This window comes from Corvus moneduloides, chromosome 2, assembly GCF_009650955.1.
Source record: "Corvus moneduloides isolate bCorMon1 chromosome 2, bCorMon1.pri, whole genome shotgun sequence".
In the NCBI taxonomy this organism is placed as follows: Eukaryota; Metazoa; Chordata; class Aves; order Passeriformes; family Corvidae; genus Corvus; species Corvus moneduloides.
Genome location: NC_045477.1, coordinates 121,368,733 through 121,388,701, shown reverse-complemented (window position 1 = coordinate 121,388,701; position 19,969 = coordinate 121,368,733). Strand labels below are relative to the sequence as shown.

Here is a 19,969-nt window from a genome sequence, read left to right as displayed (position 1 = left end):
CAGAGTTCTCCCCCATCCCTGGAGAAATATTGGTTAATCCATATAATTAGGAAGGAAAGCTGAATGCTGTAGCCCTCAGTGGTTTTCACATCTTTTCAAACACTGTCTTAACTGCAGAGCTAAAACAGGGATTTAAAAAAAATCAGTGAGAGAGGATGAAAGCCAAAACCAGTCCCAAAGCACATGGAAGAACTTTGTTAGAGTTAGTGAGCCATGACAGCATTAATTTCTCTTTCGGAAGACTGAGTGTAACAAAGCATTTTGAACTTAAGGAAAATGTTCTCATTAAACCAGCACAAAGACTTAGTTCTGAAAAACCCAGAGCACATTCCAAAAATTACCTGTTACATGGCCTGTGCTAAAATGTAAGGATCATTTCCTGGAACGGGACCATTTGGATTTTAGAATGAATCACCAGATCATAGAATCACAGAATAGTTTGGGATATTGAAGATCATCTCATTCCAAACCCCTGCCATGGGCAGGGACACCTTCCACCATCCCAGGCTGCTCCAAGCCCCATCCAACCTGGCCTGGGAGACTTTCAGGGATGGGGCAGCACAACTACAGGGCACCATGCACAATTATAGAGCACCAAAGAATAGTAAATCCATGGCATAGAGCTGATTATTAACAAATAGTTTAGAACAGGCTTATTTGATGTTGTCAGACTGAATCCTTGCATAGCCCCTCCAAGACTTTCCACTTGCAGCGATAAATTCCACTTAAAAAATACAAATGGTTTTATATTTGTAGGTGTTTTTACTTGTTTACACACACACTCCTCATGGTTGTCTTTAATGTATCTACATCTGCACACCCTCATCCCATAGGGAATTCCATGTAGAAATGTAGGAGTGAAAAGGGACACCAGCAAGGAGGAGGCAAAAAGCTGACATCTAAGAGGGATCTCAAACCCCAAACAGCAGTGGCTTGGTGACATGGAGGGTGGGTTTTTGGATATTCTGCAGGATCATGGAATGATGGAATATCTTGAGTGGGAAGGGACCCACAGGGATCAGCCAGTCCCACCCCTGGCCCTGCACAGACCCCCCAGCAATCCCAGCCTGGGCATCCCTGGCAGCGCTGTCCAAACGCTCCTGGAGCTCTGGCAGCCTCGGGGCCGTGCCCATTCCCTGGGGAGCCTGGGCAGTGCCCAGCAGCCTCTGGGGGAAGAACCTTTCCCTAAAATCCAACCTAACCCTGCCCTGGCCCAGCTCCAGCCGCTCCCTGGGTCCTGTCAGGTCACAGGGAGCAGAGGTTGGAGCTGCAGACAGCTGTAGATGTTTTTGTTCATTTTGTTGCCTTCTGAACAAACAGGCACCTCATCCTAAAACGGAAGAATTGACACTTCCAGAAAGACCTGTCCATTTCATAAGAGCCTGATTTTCTTTGGGAGATAAACTGGATTTGAAGGAAAGTTTAAATATGCTGGGATGTGCAATGGATAGGAGAGGAAGCAGTTCAGAGAGGGGGTCCATGTGCTCCAGACTTTGGGGACACTTCACTGAGTCTTCCAGTACCATAAGGTAATGGATAAAAAAGGAGGGAGAGGGACTGTTTAAATGGGCAAAAAGTGACAGGACAAGGGGAGTGGTTTTAAAATGACAGAGAGCAGGTTTAGATTCCATTTCTTAACCACATTTATATAAAGGAATTTCTGCCATTGCTCACTTTTTTTGAACATAATTTGTACAGCGAGCTCAGTCCATGATTTCCTAATTTACAATAAATAACTGCATAGGAGAGTAAGAAGATGGAGTTTCCCAGAGGAATGATCCAAGGCCACACAAGAGAAGAGCCAGCTTCAAAGCCTGGGCATTATCTTCTAGTGAATCCTGAGATAAAGGCCTGGCACTGAACCAGAAATATTTGTGGCTGGATTAAATATTTAGAGATGCTGCACAACTCCTGTTACAGCATAACCTCCTGCCAAAACATCCTTGTTCACAGAGGATCCAAAATAGCTGAGGGAGGATTACATGTCGGGTGAATTTATCAGATATCTGATTCCCCTCTCTGTCCTTGTCTTTGTTTGGGTGCCTCACAACCAAAGAGAGTTTTAATTTTACCCTTTTAAATCAACCTTCATGAGGTAGAGCTTACAGAGGGAAAAATCCATCACAGAATAAAATACATTGCAAAATACACGATGATCTGTCAAGCTACGAGAGAAGTGTTTCCAAATAATCTGGAAAAAAACCTCAAAATCACAGAAACATTCAGGTTGGAAGAGACCTTCAGGATCATCCAGTGCCACCTTCACCCCAAACCCTGTCCCCAAGGGCCACATCCAGACTCCTCCTGAGCACTCCCAGAGACAGTGACTCCAGCACTCCCTGGGCAGCTCATCCCAAGGCCTCACCACTCTGGCAGGGAAAACTTTTTTTATTATCTCCAATCTGCCCTTCCCCTGGTGCCATTTGAGGCCGTTTCCTCTCCTCCTTCCACAACAGTCGTGTCCACTTCAAAATACTTTTGCTGCCTTGAGCTTTTCTTTTGCAATTAGAAATTTTAAAGCAGTTTTTGTGAAGAATGTGGCCATAGGTGACCCAGAGAAGAAGGAAGACAAAACGTAGGAGTTTTCAACATATTTTATATCAATAATAATGTGATGTTATGAATCCATGTAAAGGGGTAGGATAGATAATTCTGCAGTGGGGTTATTTAAAGTTTGGTGGGAGGAGGAGATTTCAGGAAAGGGCAGGAAGGTGTTAGGACATAGGTTGGACTCAATCATCTCAAAGGTTTTTTCCAGCCTAGATAATTCTGTGATTCTGTGAGGGAGAAAAATCCTTGATGTGCAAACCAACCTCTCCAGGAAGTGGTCATAAGTTCAAAAAAAAGTGAAATTTTAAAAAATTTTCTTTTTCTTGTGTTCACAGTGCTGGTGAAAGGCCAAGTGACCACCAAGTACTACCGGCTGCTGTCCAAGCAGGGAGGCTGGGTGTGGGTGCAGAGCTACGCCACGATCGTGCACAACAGCCGTTCGTCACGGCCTCACTGCATAGTGAGTGTCAATTATGTCCTTACGTAAGTCCAAATACTTTGTACCATTACCTGTTATCACTAATTGAGTCATTAATGATTAAATCCACCAAGTTTTCTTTGCTGGTGTCTTCCAGTGTCGTTCTGTGCTCGCCTGTTGCAGCTTTCTCTGTTCATATGATCCCACGTCTTTAGCTGAGAGAAAATTATTATATCAATTATTATCATTATTGTATAAATCCTCATCTTGTCCAGGGAAGGGCAGTGGAGTTGGTGAAGGGGCTGGGAAACGTCTTCTGAGGGAGCTGGGAAAGGGGCTCAGGCTGGAGCAGAGGAGGCTCAGGGGGGACCTCACTGCTCCCCACAGCTCCCTGCCAGGAGGGGCAGTGAGGGGGGGTCGGGCTCTGCTGCCGTGTGCCAAGGGAAAGGAGGAGAGGAAATGGCCTCAAATGGCACCAGGGGAGGCTCAGGTTGGAGACTGGAAACAATTTTTCCCTGCCAGAGTGGTGAGGCCTTGGGATGAGCTGCCCAGGGAGTGCTGGAGTCACTGTCTCTGGGAGTGCTCAGGAGGAGCCTGGATGTGGCCCTTGGGGACAGGGTTTGGGGTGATGCTGGTGCTGCTGGGTGATGGTGGGACTGAAAGAGCTTGAAGGTCTGTTTTGATCAAAACCAACACTGCAGCTTGTGTGGTTTAGTTACAAGGAGAGGAACGTTGCTCCTTTTCCTTTCCTCGGGGTTTATTGTGAGAACCAGGGCAGAAACCAACTCCTGACTGAGCTGGAGACAGATTAATTGATCTCTGTCTTTCCATGATTCCAAACCACAGGGAGCCACGGACGGCTGAGGGAAGATGATAGAGCTCAGGCTCAGAGAGTGGGAACACTTCATCCAAAGGCATTAATGTGATTCCCAGTGGAATTTTTTGATAGACTTGCATGGGAATGGGGTCCCCCCATAAGATTCTCTGCCTCCTGACATCCCCAGACTCAGAAAATCTTGGAAGAGTGAACATTAAAGCATTGTGAAGGCTAGCACGTATTTTTACAGGAGCTATTTTGGATTTTTCTGTATAATTTCGTGGGCTGTTCTTTTGCAGAGATATTGAGTACAAGGAACTTCAGTTGTCACTGGACCAGGTTACCATTTCCAAGTCACAGTTTTCATGCAGAAACTCAGTACCTACCTCGCAGGAAACAAGGAAAATAGTAAAACCCAAAAGTAATAAAATGAAGGCAAAACTCAGAACAACACCTTACCCACCACAGGTAAATTTTCCAGCGATATTTGATTGCCAGTTGTTCTCAAAGAGTGCTTGGGACAGTGTAGAGGTAACCCAGGACTGGATTTACTATAAAACAAACTACAGGATTGTCTGCCCCAGGAAATCCCTCATAAAGCAGGGTAAAATTAGACCCTTTTGGTTCTGGGGTGGAAAGTACAGATAGCACAAACCAGCTCTGGTAAGTGATGTAAAACTTTTGGGATATGGAGTGTGTAAAGCACTTTAACCACAAAGTCCTTACTTGGCAAAAAGAAGAAAATCCTGTATTTGGAATTGTGCTCTGAAAATTTGTGCTGGTGTAGGACGTGTGTCATTCACTGTTGGTGTGTGGAATTCTTGATGTCAGGAGGAATTTCTTCCTGGAAAGGGTGGTCAGGCCTTGGCAGGGGCTGCCCAGGGAGGTTTGGAGTGCCCATCCCTGGAGGTGTCCAAGGAAGGCCTGGAGGTGGCACTCAGTGCTCTGGGCTGGGGACAAGGTAGGCATTGGGCACAGCCTGGCCTCCATGGGTTGGGAGAGCTTTTCCAACCTTAATCCTGTGATTCTGTAAAATGGAACAGCCAAAATTATCAAACCAAAGCAGATTTTTTGTTCCCACGTGAAGGCCAAGCTGTGTCCAGAGGAACTTTAACCGCACCGCTCAGTCCGTCCCCTGAGCCAGCGAGGCCCAGCTCAGGGTGCCTGTCCACTATGTTCTGTAGTTCCCTATTAAAGTGCCTCCTTTAACTCTCTTCCCCTGCTTTTTTCCCCCCTTTCCCCCAGCAATACAGCTCATTCCAAGCAGACAAACTGGAATGCAGCCAGTTGGGGAGCTGGCGCTCCAGCCCCGCCGCCAGCGCTGCCGCCGCCATTCAGGAACAGAACTTCCATTCAGAAAACAGCGAACTCTTGTACGCCCCTCCCTACAGCCTGCCCTTCTCCTACCACTATGGACACTTCCCTGTGGATTCCCATGTCTTTGGTGGCAAGAAGCAAATGCTGCCTGCAAAGTTTGGGCAGGCCCAAGGGGCACCCTGCGAGGTGGCGCGGTTCTTCCTGGGCGCGCTGCAGACCAACGGCGAGTGCCAGTGGCACTATGCCAACTCCCTGGTGCCCAGCAGCCAGTCACCATCCAAAACCCTTCCTGAGCAGCCAGTGAACATCATCAGGCACAACCTTGCCCAGAGTTATGAAGGTGGGTGTCGCTCTGAGCAAAGAGGAAAAGCTCGGCCGTGCGGTGGCTGGGGAGGATTTGTGTTTGCGGTTTGAAAATGGGTTTAGGGAACACAGAAAAGCAGAGGCAGTGAAGTGTAACAAGCATGATATTCATGGGATTCCCATGTTCCTTCTTCCCATTGCCATCAGCACTTGATTGGGAATATTATCAAAGTGCCAGTTGCAAAAATGCACTCACCAGAATCACTTAGAGAGCAGCACAGTGAGACCTCCTCCTTCAAGACGGGCACAATTTACCCTCATGTTTTGCACTCTCAGAGTTATTCAAGTGGAATTTCTCAGGTAAGTCATGGCTGAAGCCAGGTTGAAACAAAATGTACTTCAGCTCCAGAATAATTTTTGATAATTTTAATACAGAAATTAAAATAAGCACCATCTACTTCCAGAAAAATTGAAGGTTGTCCTCTCCTCAGCATGAAGCCACTCCGAATGTCTTTACCTTACAGAGCAATAATTCTGCTTCACTTGGTAATAATTCTGAAGTTGAAAATGTCTCCCATCACCTGCATTATTTCCCTGTACAGATGTCAGGGATAGAAATGCTTTGAAGGTAGGCATTGACTTCTCTGAGGTGCAAACCTGTAAGAAATAACCTTGAAAAGTCGTAAAATAACCAGATGTAAAGATGCTCAAAATACCCTCTAATCACAGAATCATGGAATAATTAGGGTTGGAAGGGACTTCTGGAGATCATCTTGTCCAACCCATTTATTTCCCCCGTATTCAACCAGAACAGGGTTTATTGCAGCAGTTTTGGCAGAGACTGATCTCTCATTATAAACACTCCTGGTCTCACAGCTGCCCCAACTCGAAAATGAAACCAGAATCAAGTTGTGATGGGCAAGGAACAAAGTAAATCAGCTAAAGAAACAAAAATATTTGGACAAACCAGACTCTGGCAATCAGGCTATTTTGGGAGGGTGTCAAGCATATCTTTAACTCAATTGATAGCATTAATTACTCCCCTGATCCAGCTTCCCCTTCAAGTCAAACACAAATCTGAATTTAACTGCTCTCATGAATGAGCCTCCAAAGTGCTGCTGAGATTTCAGGTTGCTGCTGATTTTAGCGAAAACAGCCTTGGTTGGTCTGGATTTCCATCCTCTTCCCCACCTTACTTTCAGAAACTGTGAGGTTTGTACAAAAACCTGTTCCAAAAATATGCAAAAAAAATAGAAAACCCCACCACATCCTAGTTTATTCATACTAAATATAGGGGGTTTTGTGATTTAAAGTGTATCTGAAAATGTCAGAGAACATCAACAAATGCAGAATTCAGATCAGCTGCTACAGAACTCAGAGGAAACCCTTCATTAAACTCCTTTAAGCAGCACTCCTGTTGATCCCTTGCCAATCCAGAGCCAATCCTTGGATCTCATCTACATCTCTCTCCATACACCATTTTCATTAATTAAAAATCACTGATAAGCACTGAAGTCAGATAGAAACCCTCCTCTCTTGGAATGGAGGAGGCAGTAGTGGAAATACAAAATAAAAAAATTAAGTAGCCTCAAGGTAGGCTCTTGAGTACCAGAATCATTTATTCACTTACGGGCATGGATATCCAAGATTCAAAGGGAATATTAAAAAAAAAAAAAAAAAAATATATATATTAAAATACAAAGATATTAAAATATTAAGACATTCAAACCTGAGCTCGCTCCATTAGACAGAAGATGGTATCAGATATCAAATTTCAGATTGATCAGATATCAAAATATTTGGATCAGATATCAAAAAATCAGATATCAGGTATCAAACTTCCCACAGAGCAGCAAGTAATTTCTGCCCAGGGTTTTGTCCTTCACAGGATGGTTTGACCTCACCCATGATGGACCTTACCTCACTGACAGCAGCTTTTTATTTCACTTTTCTGTGTTTAGGTTGAAAATGAGCAAGAGTGAAGCTCTTCTCACAGCCTAGAGCAGGTTAAATGCTTTTCCTCAGCTTGTGCTCCTCTAATTTGCTGCTTCCTTTGGTTGCTGTTGTGGGCTGCAGGGGAAAAGGAGGAGTTTTAGACCAAAAATAGGAAATGGTTTTGTCCTTTCTAAAGATGCTGGGGAAGGAAAAAACCCAAAAAACGAAAAAACAACCCTACATCTTTTGAGGATAAGGATAAAGACTGAAGTAAATCCTGCATATCCCCAGTTCAGTGTGCAGGAATAGGGTAAAAAATTAAAATCCCAATAAAAAACCTGCAAGAAACTGCTGCTATTTTTCAATCTCTTTCCACATCACCATTTCCTCTTCAGGAGGAAAACAGAGCTGCAGTACCAGCAGTTGTCATTTCTGATTCTGCTTCTACTGAAGGTTTTGCTGCTGGAGTTGGGATATGTGGGTTCTCTTTTGAGCGGTTTGATGCATTTTCATGGATATTTATTCTGGATCTTTATTGGGCATTTGATGAAAGCTGGCTTGCTACAATCAATTCTCTGCAGAAGCACTTTGAGTTCCATTATTTAGGAGGAAAAAATATGGCCAAACTCAGGGCTGGTCAGAGATGATGGCAAAAGGGGAAAGGAAAACAGAGCATCCCCTACAGAGAGGATTTACATCCAATTTTTGCAGCCTCGTTTCCTCCTCAAGTGGAGTCAGCACTGTTGCACTTCTGCTGAATTCTGAACCTTTGGAAATGATGTTTCTTTTGCTGGGAATCGCATCTGATCTCCCTTAGGTTGTCAACTGCTGCTTTTTTCCAGTGGCTCACTGGAGAACTGACAGCCAGGGAGCTTCAAAGCAGGGAGGATCTGCTTAGCATCATCATCTTCGATCCAAAGGCAATGCCAAATATGACATCTGGCAGCCGGGTTGGATGCGAGGGCCATTCCACATCACATCCACGGCAGCATCTGCCAAAAATGCCGTGGGCCAAAGACATTTTTCTCCATGGAAAATAGCTCCTTTTGGAGAGATCAGAGATTGGAGGATGATGGTGCCAAGCCATCAAAGCTCTGAAGAAGCACGTAGCAAATACAACTGCCTGCAAATCAGATGTTTCTGCTTCAGGATCTGGTTTTGAAGCTTCTTCCACTTTTTCCCAGCTGGCCTAGTCATCAAAAAAAAAAATCATTTGAGTGAAGGCAACTGTATTCTTAGTCAGAAGTTTCCTTTGTATCCTGAAATAGAGAAAATTCTGCTGTGGGCACCACAGGGACCCACTTGTCCCTTGGTGCTGTTGGCCCTTCTGAACTACCTGTGTGAAGCTTTGTGGCACTAATCATAAAAACTCAGGAAATGAGGGAAAAGACAGAGAAAATCTATGAAAAAACTCCCCAGGTTTAGCCAGTCCCTGCTGGAAGAAATAAATGACATTTTGCAAAGGGGATTCCACTGGAGACAAAGAGGTCTGGGAGATGATTTTGTCTCACCTTTGTTTCTGGAGGGAGAATAACAGAGAACAATCAGCCCATGCCTTGGATGATTTGAAATTAGGGTTCAGACCAGGACACAGCACAGAGACTGAGAGAGCCTAAAAAATCTCTTTTCATGGGCAGGGGTTGTATTCAGACCTCTTCTATCTTTGCCTTGTTTGACACAGAGGATAAACAGGAGGGAGAGGGACTTTTTATAGGGGCAGAGAGTGACAGCACAAGGGAAGAAGGTTTTAAACTGACAGAGGGCAGGGTCAGATTAGAGATTGGGAGGGAATTTTTTACCCACAGGGTGGGGATGCCCTGGCACAGGTGAAGCTGGGGCTGCCCCTGGATCCCTGGCAGTGCCCAAGGCCAGGCTGGACATTGGGGCTTGGAGCAGCCTGGCACAGTGGGAGGTGTCCCTGCCATGGCAGGGCTGGCACTGGATGGGCTTTAAGGTTCCTTCCCACCCAAACCATTCTGGGATTCTGTGATTTAGAACCTGATGGTTCATGCTCAGCCCAGCAGGATTTGAGATTAGAAAATTAAAGGTGACAGGGCAGAGGCCAAGTGGTGACTGTGATGCTTCAGCTTCTTCCAGGTTCTCTTGGGCTCTAAATATGGAAAAGGACAATATTTTGTTCAGGGATTAGAGTAAAGCCCTAAAATGAAAGCACTTCACACGGCAGGAGGACAAACCCATCCCTCCTGTGGACATCTTAAGCCCAGAACACCTGATCATTCAACCATATCATTTATATTTCAGTAGCTCTCAGCATCTATATTTATTTCACAGGAAAAACACCAAATGTGGAGTTCAAATCAGACCAGGGAACTACACCAGTAACATTTCCAAGCTATTCTCAAGGACGTGGCTGAACCCTGGTTGGATTTGGGATCTGAAAGGGCCATTTTTCAACAGCTGATGAGAACTCAGCTTCCTTCAGCTTCTACTTCTTGGGACAAAATATATACATAGAAAAGAATAACTTGAAAGGTTATTGTTTCTAGGAGGGTGAAGAAGAAATTGGAACCAGATTCCTGTTTAAATTCTGGTGTCAATTACGTGGTGCAAGTCCCTCTGAAATTAATGGAGCTCTGCATATATATATATATATATATATATAAAAAGGTAACAATTGAGCTATTTCTGCTTCCTCTGTTATCCATGAAGGCTTTGCCAGTCTATTACAGCACAGGGAATATTTAATTATTAATGGGCACAGTTACATCAGCAACCAATAGAGGGGAGCTCCAAAACTTTTAAGATGTTGAATAAAATTGTTAGAAAACCAGAAAATCCATTTAAAGAAAGGCACTTAAGTGGCCACGGCTTCCAGTGAACCTCACACAAAACAAGAGTTTGGGTCTAACCTGAGAAATTTGCTCAGTGTGTCATTTCTCCTTTAACATAAAACTTTCAAATGTGCCTTGGAGGAGCTGTTTAACTCACAAACTGTTCATAGGAGAGTGCAAAAAAATGATGACTCACAGGGTACAGGAGCAAAGCAGGGGCCTTTTCTCTCACCACTTGTAGACAGGAGTGTACAGAAAGGAAAAGCTTCGTCAGCCAAGCTGAAGATGATCAAAACGACTCAAATTGCTTCAAGAGCTCAGCTGCCATGCAGAAACTGAGAACAAAACTGAGACTGCCCAATATATTTTAGAGGAAAAGCCTGAATAGACATCCTAGGTTCACACTCTTGATAAATTCGTGTGATTCTCTTCTGTTTCTCTGAGAATGGCCAATTTTTTCTCCCCCATTCAAAGTCTTGGTGCATGTTGTAACTTCTATTTATATTTCTATCTATCTTTATTACATGCTAATATCTCAAAAACAGAGGTACAGCATTACTGAAGAGATGTTTATGTTGCTTTTCAAGAGATGTTTTTAATACCTGATGTCAGTTTTTCAAAGAGAAAGAGCAAAGTCTTTAACATGACCTGCTGTGGGTATCCCAAAGAGATTTCCTTAATTAGATACTGACATGTCACCTTCTAAAATCTAATTCACATATCAAATACACCCCAAATAAATACCATGAATTACAGAATCAACAGAATTCTGTAAAATGAAAAGACCTTTGAGATCACTGAGTCCAACCTATGAGTGAGATGTTCTCCTTTGCAAGGACAAGTGTCCAGTGCACTCCCACAGTGATTATTCTGTTTATTATTACTCCCACTGTTTATTCTGTTTATTATTATATGATTAAAATAATTCCACTATTTTAATCATGGAATCATTGATAGGTACCGACATTATCGAGCTTTTAGTAAACCCTTTGATAAATCTCTGAAAAGAGCTTACTTAAGGGGAAGATTTTTGATTTCAGGTCATATTTCCTAATATTCCTTTGGTTTAACTCCCCTGATATAATTGTGATAATAATGTCAGTGACTTATAATTGCTCCAAAGGCTCGTTGTCAGTAATTAATTCATTTTCTCTTCCCTTCCAGTCCCCTTATCCAACAGGAGGTACAGCCAGGACGCTCTGCCCGAGGCCTTCCCGAGCTGCACCGCGCCCGTGCCGGGCAGGTACAAAGAGGAGCTTTACGAATCTGGCATCATGAAACACAACAAAACAGAGCCCAGGCTCCAGCCCCCTCCCCACCTCATCAAAGAGGAGAACAAGCTGCCTTTTAACAGAGACCTGCAAGAAAAAATGAGCATCAACGAGGGCTCCTTCTCCAACTCCTTGCTGCCCAAATCCGAGTGCTGCCAGGCCAAAGCCATGGGACAGCTGAGCCACCTGCTGCCCGTGCCCTCGGTCTACGAGCAAAGCAGGAGGATTTGTGTCAAAGACCCCAAATTTGGGCACATCAGCCACCACCCAGTGAGCCTGGAGGAACTGGAGAGCAGCGAGAGGATGAGCGTGAAGCTCGACCAGGAGGCCGAAAGCGAGCGGCTGATGGATGTGAGGCCCTCTGGGCAAGTCCCCTTCGTGCTCCTCAACTACCACCACGTGCTGGCCAAACATGGAGCTTTCCAAACTTCCTCCTGCACAGCCACGGGACACGTGGGAGAAAATTACAGCTACAATTCTGAGGAAGTCAACACGTTTATTTACAAAAACCAAAGCCCCTCCTCAGCGTCTTCTCCAGAAACCCACAAGGAATCTGCACTACCCCATTATATTGGGACTTCTGTCATTATTGCCAACGGCAGGTGACGGCAGCTCAGGAGGGTTTTGTGTATAATTAAGAAGCCAAACTGTCATGATTTGCAAAAAAAGAAAAAAGAAAAAAAAAAAAAAAGCATGAGGAAACATGGTGACATTTACTGAGCAAAGCTGGAGGGCAGTGAGGGACAAACTGGGACAAACTGGTGAGTTCCTGGCAGGCCACGAGTTGTGGTGGTCAGGAAAATCCCCTCCATCCCCTGCCGTGCTTCGGTGTCCCAGAGAAAGCTCTGGTGCCAGGGAGAAGCCAAGTTCCAGATCTTATTTTTATTATTCTATCGTGTGCAACAAAAGGAAATGAGAGGTGTTATATGCAGAGGTTTATATGAAGAACTTTTTTTTTTTTTTTCCTTAACCCCTCCTGAAAATAAACTCAAGATTTCTTTTTTTAAATAATTATCATAAAATACGCGTTCTAGTTTAGGGTTTTTTTGACAAATTGTGTGAAACCTCGCATCAACTCTCCACCCAACCCCCTGACAAATGGACTTTATTGAGAGAGAGGTGATTTTGAGCAACCACAACACAGCTGCACTCCCCAAACAGGAAAAAAATCTTATTTATTAATTACCAAAAAATTTTAAAACTAAATAAATCAAGCCTAAATTTGATTTATTGAACACAGATTTCAGTGTTCTGAGATTGTTGCCACCACCATTTATCTTGACAAGGGACAATATGACAAATTAATAGGTACAAAGATAGGTATTACAGGGTTACAGGTCTTGTCATGGCAAATTGGGACAAATTATGGAGCAGGAACTAATTCCCCACAAATAAGAAAAGGAAACTCCTAAATCCTGTGTTTCCCTGAGTATTCTGGGGGAAGGCTGTGCAGATTTTCAACCCAGCTAGTCACAAATACATCTTAATAACAGCACCAGAAATGTTTTCTTTATAGCCAAGAGAATAATGAACGTTTATGCCTTATTTTGAACTTACCAGTAGAATTGTGAGCTTTGAAAGGTCCAGTTCTTAACACACCAAACTTCCTCCAGCATAAATCCTGTTGTCAGCACAAAGGTAGGGCTGGAATTCCCCGATTTGAGCACTTCACAAATCCCAAACAGCACATTTGGAACACTCACATTTGGCCCAGCCAGCCAGGAATCGATTTCCACCCCTTTATTTTTAGTTCTTTGGAGAGGATGGATCTGTGTGAGTTTAATTGACAACACTCAGCCCACTTCCCCAAATGTTGTGAGTGGATAAAAAACAACAGAAGACTCCCTAAACAATAAATGTTGCTGTAGATCCCACTCAGCTCCTTTCTTACCCCAATCCAAGCCTAATTCAGAATTTTTCAAACTCTTTCATCAGACTCTAAAGAGAACTTCACTGAGGAAACCTTGAGCACCCTGGGATGGTGGAAGGTGCATATGGCAGGGGTTGGAACTGGATGATCTCTAAAGTCCCTTCCAACCCAAAGCATTCCATCATTCTTTGAAGAAAATTCCTGCCTGGCTTGTGTAGTATGGGAAAACCACTTGCTCATGGATTGCACCTTGTCAGAAAAATCATAATGCAATACTCAGTCCTAAAAATTCCCCATCTTTTCTATGCAGCAGTAATTCATCCTAGAATGGTTTGGGCTGGGAGGGACCTTAAGGCTCAGCCAGTTCCAACCCCCTGAAATGGGCAGGGAACTTTCCATCAGAATACAGGAATAAAGTTATTTCCTTCTGTGTATGAATTTTTACTGCTACGAGTACACAAAAATACTTTAAAGGCAAATGTTTTAAAACAATTTTCAGCGTTTTCATTGCTTCCTATTAAAGGTTAACAGAGGTTTTATTATTAAGTTAATGCTCACTTGCAAGTGAGCTTGAACACTCTCAGTTGTCTGACTTTTTCAATTACAGGAAAAATACATTTTGTGCTAAACAGAACAAAAAAAGCCAAATCATTGATTACCAAAAAAAAACCCAAACCAGAACCAACCCAGCAGAGTCACTCCCTCTGTAACCTCGGTTTGTTTAATGCTGGAGAGGCTGGCAAGCCTCCAGAAAAGCTGTAAATGTGGATTATCATCCTGCTGACCCCATAAATCAAAGCCAGGAGACACCAGTTGCTTTTCCAGTGGCTGTGGGTAAGAGCCCTCCCAGCCCCTGTTCCTCATAAACGACCCCACCTCCTGCAAACATAATTATGCAAAGACTCCTGGGTTAATTGTGATCAATTAAATGAAACCCACGCCCTACAAAGGAGCCACTGGCATTGCTGGCATCATTAAAAAGAAACCTGATGCCCAACCCCTCCTGCTGCACTTTCTCCCTCAGTGGCACTGCTGCATTTCGGTGTTCCTGGAAGTCCTGCTCACTATGGAAACACAAAAATTAGGCCGTGGTTGAAAAAAAAGGCCACTGATATTTTTCAGCACAGTATTTTCCACCTTGTTACTCCCACTTCCAGGCTTTATTCCAGGAGCCTGAGCAGAGGAGGTGTTCCATCATTCTCCCCCAGGTGTTTTAGGGGAGGTGATGCCCAGGCACAGGAAATTTCCCCGTGAGGCAATAATGAACCAATGATGAACTCACAGCTGATAACGCAGGGGGAGGTTCAGAAAAGATGGCAAAAGCAAATGTGTGAAAGATGTTTTTTCCTGCCACTCCAAAATTTAAACAGGAATCCCGTGCTCCCATCTGGGAGTAAATTATATTGGGAGAAAACCAGGATTTTTGGTCAGTTAAATTACAGATGTTCTCAGCACACAGTGCAGAGCAGGGCACTGACATCACAGGGGCAGTGTTTTAACAATGAAAAATGGTTTCAGTAAGGAAAAATAATTTAATAATTAAAAAAAATTATGGCACTGAAGGGGAGTGTGAATAGAAATATATTATGAATAATAACCTCATTTCTCTTTAGTATTTGAGCCACACCTTTGTCGTGAGATTCCTCAGGATTTTAACTCTCAGGGGAGTTCAGACCTGGCAAGAAGATCATGGAAAATGGGAGAAGGAGAGTGAGAGAGGGAATAATTTACCAAAACCATGGAAAATTTGGGTTGGGAGGGACTTTAAAGATCTCGTTCCAACTCCCTGCCAGTCAGGGAATCTTCCATGAGACCAAAGTAAAGCTGGAGAAGTGAATCCCAGACTGAAGTCTCCATGTTTTCATCCTCTTAATGGATGTACCCTGTGATTTGAGAAAGGTAATTTAAGGAAATGAAGCACAATGGGTGCAAAATTGGGGAATTCATCCCTGAACGTGCAAATGAACGGGAAATCTGCCAGAATTTCTCCAGAAATCTCAAAGCAGGACATAAATTCTTTTTTTTCAGCATTTCAATCACACTCCAAAAACGCCACAGAGGAAATGTTACTATTCCATTTTTTCCCTGAATGTTAGATTTTGCTTTTTGTTTGGGGTTTTTTTGTTGTTTTTTTTTCTTTTTTTTTTTTTATATGATGCAGATTAAAGCTATTTGGCAAGTGTAGGTGAAGAAGCACGCAACCCAACCAACCTATTCATGCTCAGAATTATGTATGTATTCCCTGAAAATATAAAGCATTTTTGCTTATTTATTATGTAAAACAAAACGGTTAAAATGGTAATAAAATCCTGTAGCCAAAGGAAAACTCTGTTGAATTTCTCTTTTTTTTTTTAAACTACAAAACAAAGCATTTCACAAAGGGCAATGGTTCAGATTTGAAAATTTATTTCAGCAGTCCCGTGTTCCATAATTGACAATTAATGACCTAGAAAACACACAGATTTTTTTCTCAATTTATTGTATTTTTGTCACGTTGCCTTTTAATTGAAGACACTTGGGGGATGCAAATAACACAGAATCACTAATGAGATACTCAATACTTGACAATTCTTCCCTGCAGTTCTCTTTTCTCCATCATTTTTTGACCTCTGCTCTTTCCTGGGCCCAGATTTAATTTCTTTGACCAAGGCAGTGCATTCCCAGCACCACTTACACATGCAAATGCTCTTATCAAACCAAGTCACCCCCAGGAAGCAGCACAAATCTTGCCCATGACAGATATTTTGATTAGAGAGAGCTCCCAAGGAGTTGCAAAAAGTAATTTTTTTTTAGGCTGCTGATGCAGCTGAATCAGAGAAAGTGGAGAAATGAATTTTTGTCCAGTGAAGCAGCAGCAGAAAGAATTAAACGCTTTAATATTATTTCCAGGTAATAGCCCTTGATTTGCTGGATATATTTAAAAAAAACAAACCCTCTGAAGTCTTATAAAACCTTTACTAGAAGCGAGATGTGCTGCCTGAGCTCTGAAATGTGAAGTACATAATTACTTTTTCAAATCTTTGGAAGCAGCTTTGTTGCTGACTGGGCACGACCCACCCCGAACACGCACACGTGCCAACACACCCAGAGGTTTTCCTATCAATAAACAACCCCCACAAATGTTTTCACCATGAGAAATGTTCTAGCAGAGGCCAGCAGGAAAAAAATGAAGTCACAGAAATATGGACAGCGTAATAAATGGGTTTTTTGAAAGCACTTCATCAAGAAAATAGTTTAAGATATGACCTCAGCCTCACAATGGAAGAGGTGTTTTACTAATCCAGACAGCTGAATGAAATGAAACATTTTCAGTGCATTATTCCCGGGCCTGGAGTTGTCTGGATCTCTCCATCCCCACATCCAGGGACACCCCACACCACATTTGTCTGTCACACATAAAGAACAAGAAAAACAAGGATTTTCCTGCAAAAATGTTGTGGCTTTGTGGGCGTGCCGAGTTTGGCAGAGGAAGAGTCAGACTCCTGTGCTTCCCATCTACCTGACAGAGGTCAGGGGCTTCTCCAAGGACTCATCCACAAGGACTTTATCCAGCTGCTCTTTGTCCCATGGGAATTCTCCTTGTCTTTGGTTCTTCCAAAGGGAAAGCAACAAACCCTTCCTCCAAACCCAGGCTGGAAGCCTGAGACAGCAGAAGAGGCCACTGAAAAGGCAAAGTGGTTCCCACAGCACCCCCTGTGCTCTGGCACATGCAGGTTTGGGGAGTTCTCCCTTGTGGGAAGGAAATTCCACGCTAAATTTCTCCCCAGTGCAAAAATTTTGGGAATAACCTGACAACTCCAGGTGAGAACAGAACCAGCTCATCATTAAGGCAGCTACAAAGGAATGCTAAACAACAACAACCAGGAAATGTGGCAGCATTTTGCTATTAAAAAATCCCTCTGCTGCTGCTCAGCCACTGAAGCTTTACAAGTCCATTCTGCCCTTCTGAAATTCCCATGTTTTATCCTTTTCCCCATCTTTGTCTTTGTCCCTGGTGAAGGGAGGATGTGTTTTAAAGAAGCCACTCAAGTCCCAGCCTGAGGCATGACCTGGTTGTTCAATCCCTCCAGGCAAATCCTAAAGCTGAGACAGTTTTAGCTACAAATTCTGGGTTAAGGTGAAGTTTTGTAGCACTCTGTGGTTGGAAAAGCGGCACCAGAGCTCTGCTGTCCTCAGCTGTCCTGCAGCAGCACAGGTTGCTCGTGAAGGAAAAGGCAGAAAATAAGTGAGGATGCACCAGGAAGATGTGAGTGTGCACGTGCACACCCATTTTTTACAGATCTCTATATAAATATATGGGTTCTTCTCTTTATTGAAGCTTTGTTAAGCCAGGTTGGAGTTTCAGTTGATTACAACATGCATCGATATTGAATTCTGAAATCAAAGGTAGCTGCCAAACGTTCTCAGCCCGAAGCAGTTTTGAAAGCATCTGGTGTGAAAAAAGCCAACGTTGGTGTATAAATTTAATTATGGCAATTAACAGCTGGCTGTGCAGTTCTAGGAGATGCTGGTGTGCAGCTTCACATGATTTGGATCACGGGAAAAAAAAACCCCAGCAGGGTATGGACAATCAGGACAAATCTGTGAGATGGAGCATGAAACCCTAAATGTAACAGGGACAACTTAATTTCTACTCTTGCTGCCAAACCACCTAAACCCTAATAAGTGAGGATTGGTCAAAATTGCCATTACAGACAAGTTTCCTTCTTTTAAGACTTCTGGGCTTTGTAGCTGAAACAACCTAAAATGTTTGGATTGTTTATGAGGTGAACTTTAACCTAAAAACCCCATTTCTGGCTGGCAGACAGTAGTTTCCTCTCTGGAAACCAATTTGGCTGATTCTCCATGAAAAAAAAGAAATGATGGCAGCCACATCACACCTGGGACAAACCTGCTTAGCACAGAATTGTCTGGGGAGCTGTGGTGGCCAAGTCTCCTTGGGAGAAAACCCCGCCGAGGCACCGGAGCTCCCACGTGGCTGCTCCAGAATTCCCAGGCTGTTCCCCCACCTGGAAATGTGCAGGCAGCCCCAAAATGAGCTGCTTTCAAGTCAGCAGGTGTTAAAGCTCTTGCTTTTAGTGCTTAGCAGCAAATCCAGACAGCGGCTTGGGAAAGGGGGTGACAACAGAACTATGGAAGAGAATTTGGACACGGGGGAACGGTGGGATTTCTCTTTTTCACCGGAGTACTTGTTTGCAGCAGGGAATTTCATTTATTCTCTTTATTTATTCATTCACTTAACTTCATTGAGATCATAATATAATTACCACTAAATTCTAAATTAATTAGAGGTTCCCTCCCCTGATAATGGGATTCTGCAATAACTTGGGTGTGACACTGCTCCAGTGGGTTTTTCTTCCAGGGGCTGAAACCTCGTGGAAAACCATGATTTAAAGGACAGGTGAGATGATTTACTCAGATCCAACTGCCTAAGGAGAGCAGAGTGCAAGTCACTTGGATAACCAAGCTCCTAAGTGCTGATGGAACACTCTCCCAAAAACTCAAGGCAGCCATTAAGAGTTGCAGACCTGAGATCAAAGCACAGGTTGGTAAATTATTGTAGAGGTCTACAGAGAGAAGAACCAAATCAGCAAGGATCTTCACTTAGACCTGGAGTTAAGCACAGTGGTGATCCCAGCAATTCAGGAGTATGTGATGTTCCAGCTGGTTTTAGTGCAGACAACACAAAAAGCAGGATTCAGTTAAAAAAAAACTGAAGTGAAAAAGTAAATATTGTCCTGCATTGTGCTAAAGTATCATAAACCCACAGAAACAAAAAAAAAGGAAATATTTAGCCACTTCTGTCTCTCCATTTACAGGGTGTAAATGAAGAGAAAGTTCTGTTCACTACAAATACTCCTTTGCAGTCAGACTCCTCTCAAAGATCCTTACAAAGAATGCCAACATAGGTGTGCTTTAAGGTTAATAAAAAGAACAAAGGCCTTTAGCTACGAGACCACAACCTCTTTTCAGTTGCTGAAGTTATCCATGGCAAACACAGAGACAGCAGAAAACCAGAAGGAAAAAATGAAACTTTCAGTGACCCTTCCCGCCTTGCACAGGTTTAGGTGACGGTGCCCGGTACTAAAGAGCTCCCTGAGGGCTGTCAGTGCTTGGGGACAATGAGGTTCCTCAGCATGTCAAAGGAGTTGCCATCTGGGTGCACAGACTCGACGCCCTTGCCCTCCTCGTGCACCTGGAGGTATCCATAGTCATCTATCCCAACGATCCAGGCAAGAGGGCCCTCCTCACCGCGGAGACGGACCTGCTTCCCGCTGCAACGGAGAGAGTTCTGTCAGCAGCTCCTGCGTGGACACCCAGCACTTCAGAACACCTCAGAGGACTCAGCAGAATCACTGAATGAATCCCAGACTGGTTTGAGTTGGAAGGAACTTAAAGATCCTCCCATTCCATCCCCGACACCCTCCTCTATCCCAGGTTGCTTCACGCCTTGTCCAACCTGGCCTTGGGCACTTCCAGGGATCCAGGGGCAGCCACAGCTGCTCTGTGCCAGGGCCTTGCCACCCTCATGGGAAAGGCTTCACCCTCTAACAGAGTATTTGATTCCCCACCTCACTGGCTCCTCACACAGAATGACTTTCAGCAGCAGTTTCTACCTGCTTTGATTTCCTTTTGTGGAACGAATGGAGTTGGAGTTAATCCAAATAGTCCTTTTTTCTTCCCCCTAAAAGTACA

General features: G+C 43.7%; 2 protein-coding genes across 2 annotated transcripts in view; one reads left to right on the top strand and one right to left on the bottom strand.

The window, feature by feature from the left end:
- The window catches only part of SIM2 (SIM bHLH transcription factor 2), a 54,010-nt gene extending 38,456 nt beyond the window's left edge, over nucleotides 1-15,554 (top strand). Inside the window, exons 8-11 of the mRNA XM_032101142.1 lie at nucleotides 2,886-3,033; nucleotides 4,085-4,253; nucleotides 5,031-5,442; nucleotides 11,297-15,554. Coding sequence (XP_031957033.1) covers nucleotides 2,886-3,033; nucleotides 4,085-4,253; nucleotides 5,031-5,442; nucleotides 11,297-12,009 — 1,442 coding nt within the window. The 3' untranslated portion in view covers nucleotides 12,010-15,554. The remainder of the gene's footprint in view (nucleotides 1-2,885; nucleotides 3,034-4,084; nucleotides 4,254-5,030; nucleotides 5,443-11,296) is intronic.
- A 103-nt stretch (nucleotides 15,555-15,657) lies between these two features.
- HLCS (holocarboxylase synthetase) overlaps nucleotides 15,658-19,969 on the bottom strand; it is a 107,456-nt gene continuing 103,144 nt past the window's right edge. The window contains exon 11 of the mRNA XM_032101141.1: nucleotides 15,658-19,548. Within this exon, the coding sequence (XP_031957032.1) occupies nucleotides 19,380-19,548 (169 nt within the window). The 3' untranslated portion in view covers nucleotides 15,658-19,379. The remainder of the gene's footprint in view (nucleotides 19,549-19,969) is intronic.